The sequence below is a fragment of the Rattus rattus genome, chromosome 2 (genome assembly GCF_011064425.1).
Source record: "Rattus rattus isolate New Zealand chromosome 2, Rrattus_CSIRO_v1, whole genome shotgun sequence".
Taxonomy (NCBI): domain Eukaryota; kingdom Metazoa; phylum Chordata; class Mammalia; order Rodentia; family Muridae; genus Rattus; species Rattus rattus.
In genome coordinates, this window is record NC_046155.1 from 66,780,024 (window position 1) to 66,792,740 (window position 12,717).

General features: G+C 46.5%; 1 protein-coding gene and 1 non-coding gene across 2 annotated transcripts in view; one reads left to right on the plus strand and one right to left on the minus strand.

Annotated features, from left to right (window-relative positions):
• Dock1 (dedicator of cytokinesis 1) overlaps positions 1-12,717 on the minus strand; it is a 499,905-nt gene that overhangs the window by 39,299 nt on the left and 447,889 nt on the right. The window contains exon 39 of the mRNA XM_032892397.1: positions 602-691. Within this exon, the coding sequence (XP_032748288.1) occupies positions 602-691 (90 nt within the window). The remainder of the gene's footprint in view (positions 1-601; positions 692-12,717) is intronic.
• Positions 2,095-2,223, plus strand: LOC116895035. Its single transcript, XR_004387221.1, has one exon. It is a non-coding gene; the product is annotated as a small nucleolar RNA SNORA17 (small nucleolar RNA).

Here is a 12,717-nt window from a genome sequence, read left to right on the forward strand (position 1 = left end):
TAGCTGTCTTTTGAGGGTGTTTTCAAGATTCCAAGGAAATGACTTCCCTATGCTTTTAGTGCTTTTTAAAAAAGGGAGGGGGATACAGAGCAGACACTGGGAGAATTTGAAGGACAGAATTATTCTGCTCTAAATTATAGGCAAACAGTCTGTCATAAACAGGCCTGCTGTGCACAAAAAAAAAAAAAAAAAAAAAAAGATTATGGTATGGCTGAGAGGGCAGCAACTAAAAACTTAGAGGATGTCATGGCACGCCGAGGTTCTGGCCACCACCTGTCCGCCTCTTCTGGTGGAAAGGGTGAGCACTTTAAACTAGCTGAAACTCTCAGGAACTTGGGCTGCCAAGACCCCTGTACTAAGGACGTAAGCCCCTGTCATGCATTACTCATGCAAGGTTTAACCTCTGGGCCTACTTGAGAATAAAGAGTGACTTTTCATAGGCTGGAATCAACCAGCAGATAAAGGACAGCCCTTTCCCAAGACAACACAGAGGGGACAGGTAAAAGCCAAGAGAACATTTGAGGCAAATCTCAACATGAAAACTGAATGGGAAATCTAAGAAAAAACCCAAACCCAAACCCAAACCCAAATAAGGACTGACCAGCAATTCACTCAGCTGCTCGTAATCAAACAACTCCGTTTCGTATTGCTCTGCAAGTTCCTTGCCCAGGGCGATGGCCTCCTCCCACATCTGTGAATGACGCAGAGAAGAGAGAGAGAGAGACCCAAGCATGAATCATGCATCAAGCCAAACAGGAAAATCATTATTTACAATGAAACATCCAGAAACGCATGAGATAAACGGACACGCTGGGGAATCATGCAGGAACTACACAAATACTTTCTAGAGGTTCCAGCTCTTGGCTCAGGACCTGCACTCTTGACTAAACTGCCCAACCTGAGGCTCATCTATCACACCAGCCTTTCCCCCCAGCACACGGTAGTCTGCTGGCCCAGCATCACTGGTCCTCACTCTCCTGCTGCCAGTAATGGCCGCCAAGGACCATCTGTCAGGGCAGCCTTGGAGCCAGGGAAGAGACGCCATAGGGTGAAGACGCATAGCTAGGAACATCTACTATGTGGCTATTTCCCAAATCTTCCCACTGCATAGCCATCAGGTTCCAGAGTGCACACGGCCAGAAACGCCAACTCAAAGCTTTAGAATGCTTGCTTTTTCTTGCTTTTTGCAAATGCAAATCCTGCCAGTATTTGAAAAGGGGACTTTCCTATGGCAAGCAGTTTGAAAAGATGCCTCTCCAAGCATCTTACTTTTACAAACATGGACAAGCTTTTACTTGTTTTATTTTATTTTATTTATTTTATTTATTTATTTATTTATTTATTTAGTGTGTGTGTGTGTGTGTGTGTGTGTGTGTGTGTGTGTGTGTGTGGTGTATGTTGAGTGTCAGTGTCCTCTGAGTTGAGAGGTGATGGGGTTATAGGCCGTTGTAAAGTATCCAGTGTGGGTGCTGGGAACCAAACTTGGGACACTGAAAGAACAGAACACACTCTTAATGGATGAGTCATCTCTCCAGCTCTTACCATCATCATCATCATCACCACCACCATCATCATCATCATCACCACCACCATCATCATCACCATCATCACCATCAGCAGCAGCAACAACATTTTTTAATGTGAATAAACTTTTGAACATAGTAGTTTCATGCTGGGCCTGGCTCCCCCGTGGGAAAGATGGATTGCCTGAGAAGCATGGGACATTTGGAGGTAGACGCTCCCCTAAGAACCCATTTGCTGCCCACTCCCCTTCTTTGGGCTTCAATGACCCAGAACTTTCTTTACTGTATCAAAACTGAAGCATGCTTGTTTTCTCTCTCCAGACTGTATTTCCCAGGAGTGTCACTCCCAGGAAACCCGAGGACATTGCTACCTGTTCCCTGTTCCTCAAGGCTCAGTACACAGAACTGGAGGTTAACAGGAAACTAAAGTTCAGACAATTCTTAACAAACTTTAATCCGAGCCTCATACATTCTAAATTCCACAGTGCTATCATTCCCAGGAGATCACAGCACTGATCTTTATGGGAGCTACTCATTCCTGCCCGCTAGTACCTGGAAAAAGATGAGGAGTCCTGCCCCTAGAGACATTGCAGGTATGGCTGCCCTCACATGTGAGTCAGTAGTAGCAGAGAGGAGAGAGGCTATGTCTGTAATCAGTGCTCTGACCTGTGAATATGTGAATGATTAGTAGCCTAACAGTCCCTGAAAAAAGGGAGCCTGAGACCATCACCAGTCAGGTACCAGACAGGCCTAGATGGGTTCACAGGATGGGGGGTGGCAAGCCAGAGACTAGAACAACCCCACCTGGGACTTCAGGCCCTAGGTGGGAGTGAGCCTAAGACAGATGACCTCCCAAGAGGCCACTTGGGCACACCGGGCAAGATGAAAACTTAAGGTGATCACCAGACCAGCACCATAGGGCCCAGACAAAGAACTACCCTGAGACGACCCCTGCCCAGCACCACAATGAATGAGTGGAGCATAGCACTCCTAAGACTACTCCTGAGATGACCCCAGGTACTCAGAGAACCCAGTCACCACTAAGATGAGCAAGTAAGTGGTGGGGAAATGGAAGAGAAAGAGAAGCAGAAGGCTGCGTGGACAATGAAGAGAGGCAGAACTGGAGACTCCAGTGTAGTAAGGAACAGCCTGCTGTGAGCAGCCAGTGATGCCACCTGGGACCCCGGGGTGGAGGGTGGGGTTGGCGGGGGTGGAGTGGAGGGATAGAGAGCCTTGTCCTGTGGTTCCACTGGGGGCCATGTCTGGGTTTGTGGCCATGCAGTAGCAGGGGTCTGTTACCAAAGGCCAGGAAGATGTCCCTGATCTAGGTTGCTGCCTAGGGACATATTGATGTCTGAGGGCTGTGTAAAATTGGCCCCACCCCCCTCACCTGGGCATCATGGGAAAGCTGATCCCTCATGTGGCATGGAGGAAGAAGAGATATCTTCCTGACCCTTGACTTTCACTATCTGTGGCAGGTGGGAAACCAAGCCCTGAGGCCATGAAAGTAGGAGGAAGGGGCCCTCCCCCTCACCAGCTGCACACTTACACCTTGCCTCGCAGTAGAGCTGACCCTTGGAGGGGAGGGGTTATGTTGGCCTCAGGTCTTGAGTCTGGGAGAGCTGGCTGTATCACTTGTCTGCCTTGTGGTTACATGGGCAAGAAAAGAGGAAGCTATGCTCCTAGGTGGAAGGGTTGCCCAGATGGGGCAGAAGAGCAGAACCTGTACCTCATTTGGGCAGCAGAGTAGAGTTGGCCTTGATGGTGGAAGCACTGGTGACCTTCCCCAAAGGTGTCTTCAGATATCCTGTTGTTGCCTGTGCCATGGAGATCTCTCATGGGTGTCATGAGAAAGTTGGCCCCTCAAGTTGTCTGTCGTGGGGCAGTGTGGGCAAGGGAGACATGCCAACCCTCACCATTGTCCCATGTCACCTACCAGATGGGAGAGCTGACCCTGGGGTCATGAGAGCAGGAGAGCTGTCCCTGTGCCTCCCCTGAGCAGGACAGTAGAGCTGGCCCTGGATGTGAAGACTGCATGAGCACAGGAGAGTCTGCTCTGTCTTTTGTTTCCAGGTTGGTGACACAGATAAGGGAAGAGGTGCCTTCCCCTGTCCTGTGTCATTTATGACAGGCAGGAGAGCTACCCCTGGGGTCATGAAAGTGGGAGAACTGGCCACGCCCCTCACCAGGTACAAATACTTAGGAGAGCAGCTCCTGCATCTCACCTGGGCAGCAGGGTAGAGCTGGCTCTGGTTGCAGGGGTTGCTCGTGAGCTGACCCCGAGTGCAGGACAGCAGGAGAGTCGGTGGGCTGACGGGTTCAGATACCTCAGGCCCAGATCCAGAGCTTTGAATTGGCCTATCCCAACATCTACCCTATCAGTGAATTGATGGAGAACATGAATTCACTGTTCCTACAGATCCAAAATTACAGTACCTCCATGGCACAGGCAACAACAGAGTTTCTGAGAGGAGTCCTAGTGAGGTTCCAATATTGATAGAATATCAGAAGCCAGAGGCCTCATACCAGACCAACAAGTCACGCAATGAACATTTGCAAGCAAAGACGTATGGGCAAAAGGGTATACTGTGGAACACAGCTTCCACAAGAAGTTTTTTTTTCCCCTCTGTTGGAGGGAAGGTTGCAAGGAGGGCAGGTAGGAGAGGCTTAAAGAAGAATGAGTGGGATTGGGGAACATGATGTGAAATTCATAAAGAACAAATAAAAAGTTAAGAAAAATAGGATGAAGACCTGCTGTGGGCAATGTTTCCCTGACAAGAGCTTAGATCAGTGTTTCTCAAGCTGTGGGTCAGACTCTTTTGGGGCGGTCACATTTTAGGTATCTTGCATATCAGATATTGCATCATAACTCATGACAGTAGCAAAATTAGTTATGAATTAGCAGCAAAATAACTTTATGGTTGGGGGTCACCACAACATGAGGAACTGTATTAAAGGGTCGCAGCATTAGGAAGGGTGAGAACCACTGGCATAGACAATCAGGGTGGCTGACAGGATGTTCTCTAACCACCTGCTAGGAGTGTTACTTCCAGGCTACAGACAGGGAAGCTGGGGGTCAGAGAGGGGAGGAGCTTGCCCCAGGTGACAGGGCAGAGACACAGTAGATTTGCATTTTTACTCTTGAAGGTCACATGCCAGCACTTCCAGGTCTGTCAGTCGGCACAACCCCTGAGCTTTCTGCCTGCTAGGATGGACCCACCACTGGGGCTGATTATTATTCACTCCTTCAACTAACCGAAGGGCACCCTATAATTACACCCACCAGAGATACTCTCTGCATACCTACTACTTTATAAACTGTTCCCTTTCCCCACTTCGTGGGTATTTTGAGACAGGGTCTCACATAGTGCTAGGCTAGCCTCCAGTTCATTATATAGATGAGAATGACTTCGAACTCCTGATTCTTCAGCACTCCCCCTTTCCGCCAAGTACTGGGATGATAGGGGTATGCTGTTATGTCCAATACCAGTTGGCATTCTTGATGAGAGAAAAAAGAAGACTCTGAATTAATGGTTGCCTTTTTAATAACCTGAAAAGCAAAGTAAAAGTAAGTTCCTTGTGGGCTCCAGATATAGGGAGACCTGCCCGAAGAGGAGTCTAGAAGGAGACAGGGACCCTGGGTCAAGGGGTCACTTCACACTGTTCTCTTTGGTCTGATGCTCTCTCTTATTCTCTGTGTATCCACAGACTTTCATGTCCTCTTCCGGAGCCTGAGCCCGCATTCCAGAGGAACACTCTCCCCTGCAATGTTTCTTTTAGGCACCAGTGACCCATGCCTCCCTTCCTATATTTCCACTTCAAAGGCAACATCCCTCTCCTTGTAGGTCTCCTTTAGCGGATTGTTCTTTCGTTTCTGTAAGCTAATATACCTTCTCTTAGCTGCTCATTCCCGAGCAAAAGCTTAATCTGTCTTGATCCTAAATGACAGATGACGTACTTTAGATAGGTAGCCAAGTAATTGTTTTTAAAAGAAATATAGGTCTCGAGTAAATATCTTTTCTTGCTCACCCTGAGGTCTCGGGGTTCTGTTTTCTATCAGATTTTCTATAAATACATAAGCCACCCCCCTCCATGCCCCTCCAGTTGTGTTAAAGGATTCCACACTGGGCAGATTTTCATCTATTTTTAATTGGACCAGGGCTCTACAGGGAGTGTGGGCAGTTCATACTTCCAACACGGATGCAGAGGAAAATATTTCAGCACCACAGAGGAAGCAGATTCAATATGATCTAGATTTAAATTGTCTCAGCGAAAGAATCGCTTTGACCTTTGGTGACTGAACCCGGGCTCAGTTCCATTCTTACAAGAGCTACAGGCTTAGCTGGCTTGAACAGCCCCAAATGAAAATGCCTGGATTCGCAGACAACTTTATTTTCTGATCTGAGGTCTTTAATCCAGTTTACAGCATCTGGGGAATTGTTGGCTATTGTCTGCGGGGGCAGGTTTGGCCTCTGTCCTCTTCCTCACAGGATAGGTTCTTCCCCTTTCCTGAGATGGTAATCTTTACTATCTTCCTGGTTTGGGGAGCTCCCCATGTCTTTAAGACCTGCACATGAAAAACTTTCTTTTCTAATAAAACACCTTTCTCAGTGTCAAGACGGTAGCAGTTGAGGAGACACAGAACAAGACAACCAGAACCCACATAGAAAGTTATGAATGGGACTTGGGCAACGGTTCAGTAGTCAAGTGCACTTTGTGTGCAAGCAGGAAGAGCTGAGTTCAAATCCCCAGCTGTCCAGCAAAAAAAAAAAAACAAAAAACAAACAAACAAACAAACAAACAAAAAAACTGACAAGGTCTCACAAAACTGTAACTCCAGTAGGAAGATAAATGGGGTTTGTTGACTGCCCATCTAGTTCTAAGCCTGGGAGATCGTGTAGCATGGGAATAAGGGAGAAAAGCAAGAGCAAAACATTACACACACACACACACACACACACACACACACACACGGTGGCAGAATATACCAGGTATTGATTTCTCACAGGCAAACATGAAGTGGGTTTCAGAGATGGAGATGCTCCAGGATGGAGGGGCAGCAGCAGATAAAGAAGGAGACGTCATTAGGGGTGAAAGGTCCTTCATCCTTAGCATGACTGACTCACCAGGACTCCCATGGGCAGCTCTGGTTTAGTGCACGCACTGGCTGTGAACAGCTCCCTAGCAAAGGTGTTTTATATGAAGTCTGACTTTCGCCCATTTTTCTACTGCTCATCTGTTTTCCCTGGCAGTTATTGGGAAGAGTCACACTCAATTACCTCCTGAATTTCCAGAGTCCCACACAGCTTTCTGGTGTTTAATGGATGGGGATCAATGTTGTGGAAGAGGCCACAGCTCTGCTTGAGGTCCCTCTGCACCAGAGGGACCAAGTGCTGCACCAAGACTGGCAGGAGGCCTTCATGCTCAGTAGACATCCTTCTGGTCCCCCATTCTGAACAAGGGAACACTTACACCTGTGAGGTAGGTCAGTCTATGTCTACCTGTGTGACACGCTCAAGGAAGGCTTCCTTATTTAGCCACTCTTTGAGAACTCCGATGCTGGCCACGAAGCCCTTGAGGTCAACTCTGCCTATGTTTGTGTACATCAGGGTGAAGAGCGGCCTGTGGCAAACAGTAGGTTTGTTAGCGGAGAGATATCTCTGGGATCCTACAGACTACAGCATGACAGCATTGTTCTGGCTCAAATGCTCTGACAAAAGTTAATTCCTTTTAATAGTGTCGAATCACAAAGAACCTAAGAGACCCGAATTCCCACAGTTTCGGTCTGATGAGATAGACTCTGGCTCACATCGTGAGTTTGCAAAGCCTGAGACAGGGTTCCACAAGGCTTACCCACAGCCTTCTAGAAAGGAGCGTCACAGGATGTGAAAATGTCACCCTACTTAGAAACAGAATCAAAAAAAAAAAAAAAAAAAAAAAAAAACACACCTCCAAACTCCTATTTACAGCTCACAGATGATGCAGGCTGTGTGCGTTTTGGTTTTGGTTCCCCCTCCCCCCAAGTTTGGCACAAGGCAAAGTGTGAACTTCATCAATGGGATCTTCTTCTAAAAAAGGAGAATTCCAATTACAAATAGTTGCAGGGCTCCACACATCATCCTGGCCGTAAATTATGCATCATTGTCGTTAATGGCCAGCAGGGTCTGGACTTGGGAGATTGAGAGCTGCAGCCACCTGGGCAGGCCAGGCATCCATACTGTAAATCTCCCAATAGTGCGACTGCTATTTTCAACCCTCATCCTCCACAGAGAAGCCTGGTAATTTTCAGTGAAGTACTTGGATTAAGGGCTTTATTGAAAATTACTAGGCCTCAGCCAAACACAATAAGACAGACAATTTGGAGACGCTTCAGAAAAGAACGCTCGCTTCCCAGATAAAGCCGAACAGAGGCTTTTGCAGGGAGAGGCCCAGGTGGGGGTAAAAATGGAACGGGGAAGGAGTCTGCGGTAATTGTTGGGCTGTGGAAGGAAGAAATGTTGGAGAATGAAAACTAGAGTGAATGGAAATGACATTTTGTGGAGAGAAAGGAAAAGATTAAGATGCCAACGGCTAGGCTGAAAGGCATTCAAAACATTAAAGAAGGGAAGAAAAGCAAAAATAGGAGAATGATTTTGTATGAGAGAAACACAGAAAACTAGCAGGTCATACTTTACAGGTAAACGTGTCCGATACAAAGGTCAAAATCTCCTGTTGGCCTTGTTGGTGTCACGGGACAAGGTGGAGATGGAGGCCTTCTTAGAACTGATTCCAGCCTCAGCCCAGGCCCTCTGTTAAGGCTCCTGGGCACACAGGATGCAGCTGTGGACCGAGAGTGGGCCCTTCCTCCTGGCCTGCCAGCAGCACCCTGTTACAACTTACACTGCTGGGAGGCTGTAGGCCCAACTTTGCCCAGGTTACCATCCAAAGTCCCAGCAGTGCAGCAGCTCAAGGGTTTATTACATCATGTCCACACAGTAAGCACAGGGTGAAGATTTCCTTAAGGGCAAGGAAAACCAGACCAAAGGTGCCAAGCTACATCCAGAGCTCTGCCTGAAATGAGGTTTGGTGAGGTCGAGGATTCATTTAGTTTTCCATCTTATCGCACTTTTAAAAATAATTTAAATTTTTACTGTTTTGTACATACTCACATATACATACAAGTGAATAAATGTAATACAAAATTAAAAATGCATTTCTAAGTGTTCGATCAAACTTGCTTGAGGTTTAAGTGGTGATACGCATGCCTGCACACACATTCAGACATGAGCCTGGCCCTGAGTGCCGTTGGCTAATCTCGTCTGTGTTGGGGACCCCTGCTTGTTTGTTTGCTCACCCACTCAATAAGCTGCTGCCACGATTCAGACTGAAGGTGGCTGCTTTTATCAGACAAACAGGACTCTCTAGGGATGGCCAGCCCTTCTCTTGTAAGGACCCATCTTTGTCCCATCAGCAACCTCTACTGAGTGGATGTGGTACTGGGGGCGGCACTGGAGCCAAGTTAGAGACTCACGATGGAGTATGTTAACAGCATTCACGGATAGGATATTCATGGCGGGGACTGATGGGGCAGAGATGCTTCTGATGAGGTGTCGCAAGTGAGGAAGAAGAGTGGTGTCTTTGAGGCCTCCCTGAGGCTCAGAGGTGAGGTCAAGAAGCCAGAGCATACAATTGCCTGAGGAACTTCATGGAGTACCTAAGTGATGGCTACCTCTTTGATCCCATGATGTTTGCTGTTCCAACAGTGGCCAGATGGGGCCTCAGTTGCAAATAAAAATCTAATTGTGTTGACACTCTAAAGTGCTACCTGGGTGTGGGGCAGGGGAGTAAGGACAACTCTGCACTCTTTGCTCAATTTTGCAGTAAATCTAACCTACTCTAAAAACACACAACTTAGGGTGGTGACATGGCTCTGTGGTGAAGGTCCTTGCCTTCTTTTAAGGACAGGAGTTTGACCTTGGACCCACATGGTAGTAAGAGAGAACTCTTCTACAAGTTGTCCTTTGGCCTCCACAGGTTGATGGTCTATACCAGGTTGACCTGTGGGCATATCTGGGAGGGATTGCCTTCAATGGCATGGAAAGCTCCACCTTAAACATATTGAGACCAGATAAAAATTCATGGGAAAAAGAAAGCTTCACTCTTCTGCTCCACTAATCTTCATTCTCATTGGTGAGCCCAGCTACCCTGCTGCTCCTGCTGTTGATTCCTTTTGTGATATTAGAATCAGCCCAATCTAACAAGCCCCCCACTAGTAGTATACATCCATTCTATTGGTTCTGTTTGTCTAGAGCAGTAGTTCTTAACCTGTGGGTTGTGACCGCTTTGGTGGCCACAGGCCAAATATTTACATTATAATTAATAACAGTAGCAAAATTACAGTTATGAAGTAGCAATAGAATAATTTTATGGTTGGGGGTCACCACAACATGAGGAAATGTATTAAAGGGTTAAAGCATTAGGATGGTTGAGATCCGCTAGTATACAGGACCCTGACTGATACAGTCTGCCATTGGCTCATGTGGTCTTCAGTCTTTATGGTGCTTGAGAATCACTGCAGGTGAGTCTTGATGCTTGGTAGCTCAGTCCCACTTCCTGTCTTCTGTCTACTTCCTGACTATGGGTGTAGTAGATGCGGTATGACCAGCCACCTCATGCTGCTGCTGTGCCTTCCCTGCCATGATGGACTGGCTCCTTTCCCTTGTTCCTAATTTATCAGGTTATTATTCAGAGCAGGGAGCAAAATAAGTAGTCTAATGCTCCAAGGCAGAATCAAGTAGAACATGGAGGCAGGAATTAAGAAGAGTTGGTGGGTGGCTGGTAATGGGAACCTCTCATCCTCTGAGGTAGACAAGAATGCAGCTCTCCAGGAGATAATGTGACTGGTCCTTGCAAGCCCAGGAAATAAAAACTGATGGTGGTGGGCTCTGGTCAGCATAGGCAAATGCACCACTGAGAGGCACAATTCTCAACTCAAATAACAAAACAGAGAAGTCCCAGGAAATGCCAACACATTCAACAGAATGACGTTGCATTTCCTGTGTTCACATGCGTGTGAAAGTAGACATGCATGTGTGTGCAGAAGCCAGACGCCAGTGTCAGGACTTTTCCTCTATTGATCACTACCATGGTTTTGTTTTTGCGAGAGGGTTTCTAACTGAACCTGGAACTTTCCCATTTTGCTAGACTGGCTGGCCAAGAAGCCCAGGGCTTCCTCCTGGGATTCTCTTCCCTAGTGCAGGGATTATAGGCGTGCAACTTTGTCCCATACTTTTCATCTGTGTGCTGGGACTGCAGTGCAGGTCTTAGGGCTATATACAAACATTTCACCACCAGGCCACCTTCCTAGCCCTGCTGCTGAGTTTCTTGGCTGCTAGTCACCACCGCAGTGGCCTGCAACAACCTCTCCCTTTTCCTTAGCTTCTGGCTTGTCCTTGTTCTCTATAGGACTAGTGGGTTTCCCAGCTCACTCAACCCCCAGATTCCCTAATACTAATGACGATTGATTCAGAATTGATTCAGATTGATTCCAGACATTGGGATGGGAAGAAAAAAAGCCTCCTCTTCTGGTGCATGCTATGTTTTCTTTTTATACCCTTTGACATATATTTTGTATGCCATGTCTTTAGTCTCTTCATCCTCCTTTATCTTCTTGATAGATAGTCTTCCCATATAGTTCAGAACTCAAACTCTGGATCCTCTAGTCCCTACCTACCACGTACTAAGACAACGGGAAGCACCACCAAACCCAGCCCACTGTTCAATTCCTTTATACAGTTTTCAGCTTTTCAAGTACTCTAGGGTGTAGAAAATCTACATAGGTACACACATGGTTCTGACTGCTTGCCATAGTCCCAAAGGACATGCAGTAGACTTTGGCTTCTCATTATATGCTGGATGTAGCTGCTATGAGTGTGAAGGTGACCATAACTGTTCCACTTGTAACATTAGAAGACATGAAGTTTCTTTAAGCAACACCTAATATACTTAACTAACATCTAGTGTCCTTAAACAATACTTAAAAGACTACTCGATGAGTAGTAAGTCTAAAACAAATTAAGCTAAACCTAAAAAATGAACAAAAGATGTGATGTCTGCTTTTGCTTGTCAGTTTGTACTTGTCTGTATTTGATGTAACTGAGCCCTGAGTTGTCGCTTCATGCCTGGAGCAATGGGAAATTCACTTTCTAATAGTACTAGGGACTTGGAGTGCAAGACCAAGGCTTCCTTCCTGTGTGCGCCTTCACATGGTTGTCCTTCTGTGGATGTTGGGTCCTAACCTCCTGTGTCTGTAAGGATGGAGTTACAGTGGATTAGCATCTATCATAATGATCTCAATTTGCCTTATTAACATCTCGAAGACACGATTTTCACTACAGTCACATGCTAAGCCCCCAGGCATGGTTTTACATACAAATTTTAGGAGGATACAACCTAGCTTATAAAACACTGTATCTTCTGTGTCTTAGGGATGGGGGATGAGACATTTGGTAGGATACTTACCAGAAAAACATGAAGAGGTGAGTTAGGTTACCAAAACTCATAAAAACAAACAAACAAACAAAACAACAAAACCTGGATGTGGTGCTGTGTTCATGTAATCCCAGGCATGGGGAAGCTGCGATAGGTGGCTCCCTGGTGGTTACTGGACAGCCGGACTAATCACATTGGTGAGCTCTAGACTAGTAAGCAACCGTGTTCAAAAAACATGGTGGATAGCTCCTGAGGAAGGATGACCTCTGACCTCTGGCCTCTATACACATGGCACATAAGAAGTACATGTAATGTATACTTACAAAGTTGGTCTTAGAGATACAGTGTGAATTGCACGCTGATGATATACCTTAGCTTGAGCTAGCCAGTGGCTCAAATGTGGCCTGTGACTCAGTGTCAGACAGCACAGAGTCCTGTCCAACCTAATGCTTGCAAATCATTTTCTCTTGAGGGGCCTCTTATTGACCAGGGCCCTCCTTCATGTTCCCAATGGATACATCACATACTGTCACCTATTATCCATTTTAGAACTTTAGAGTGAAGGATGGAAAGTTACACGTCTGGTCTCCACAAACATCACAATCTTCAGTCATCGCATTGGTCACTCATCTTACTCCATTCCTTCTAGGAAAGGGGTCTAGTTTGTTCTCCATTGCTGTGATGAACACCATGGCCAAAAGCAATGTAGGAAGGGAAGGCTTTA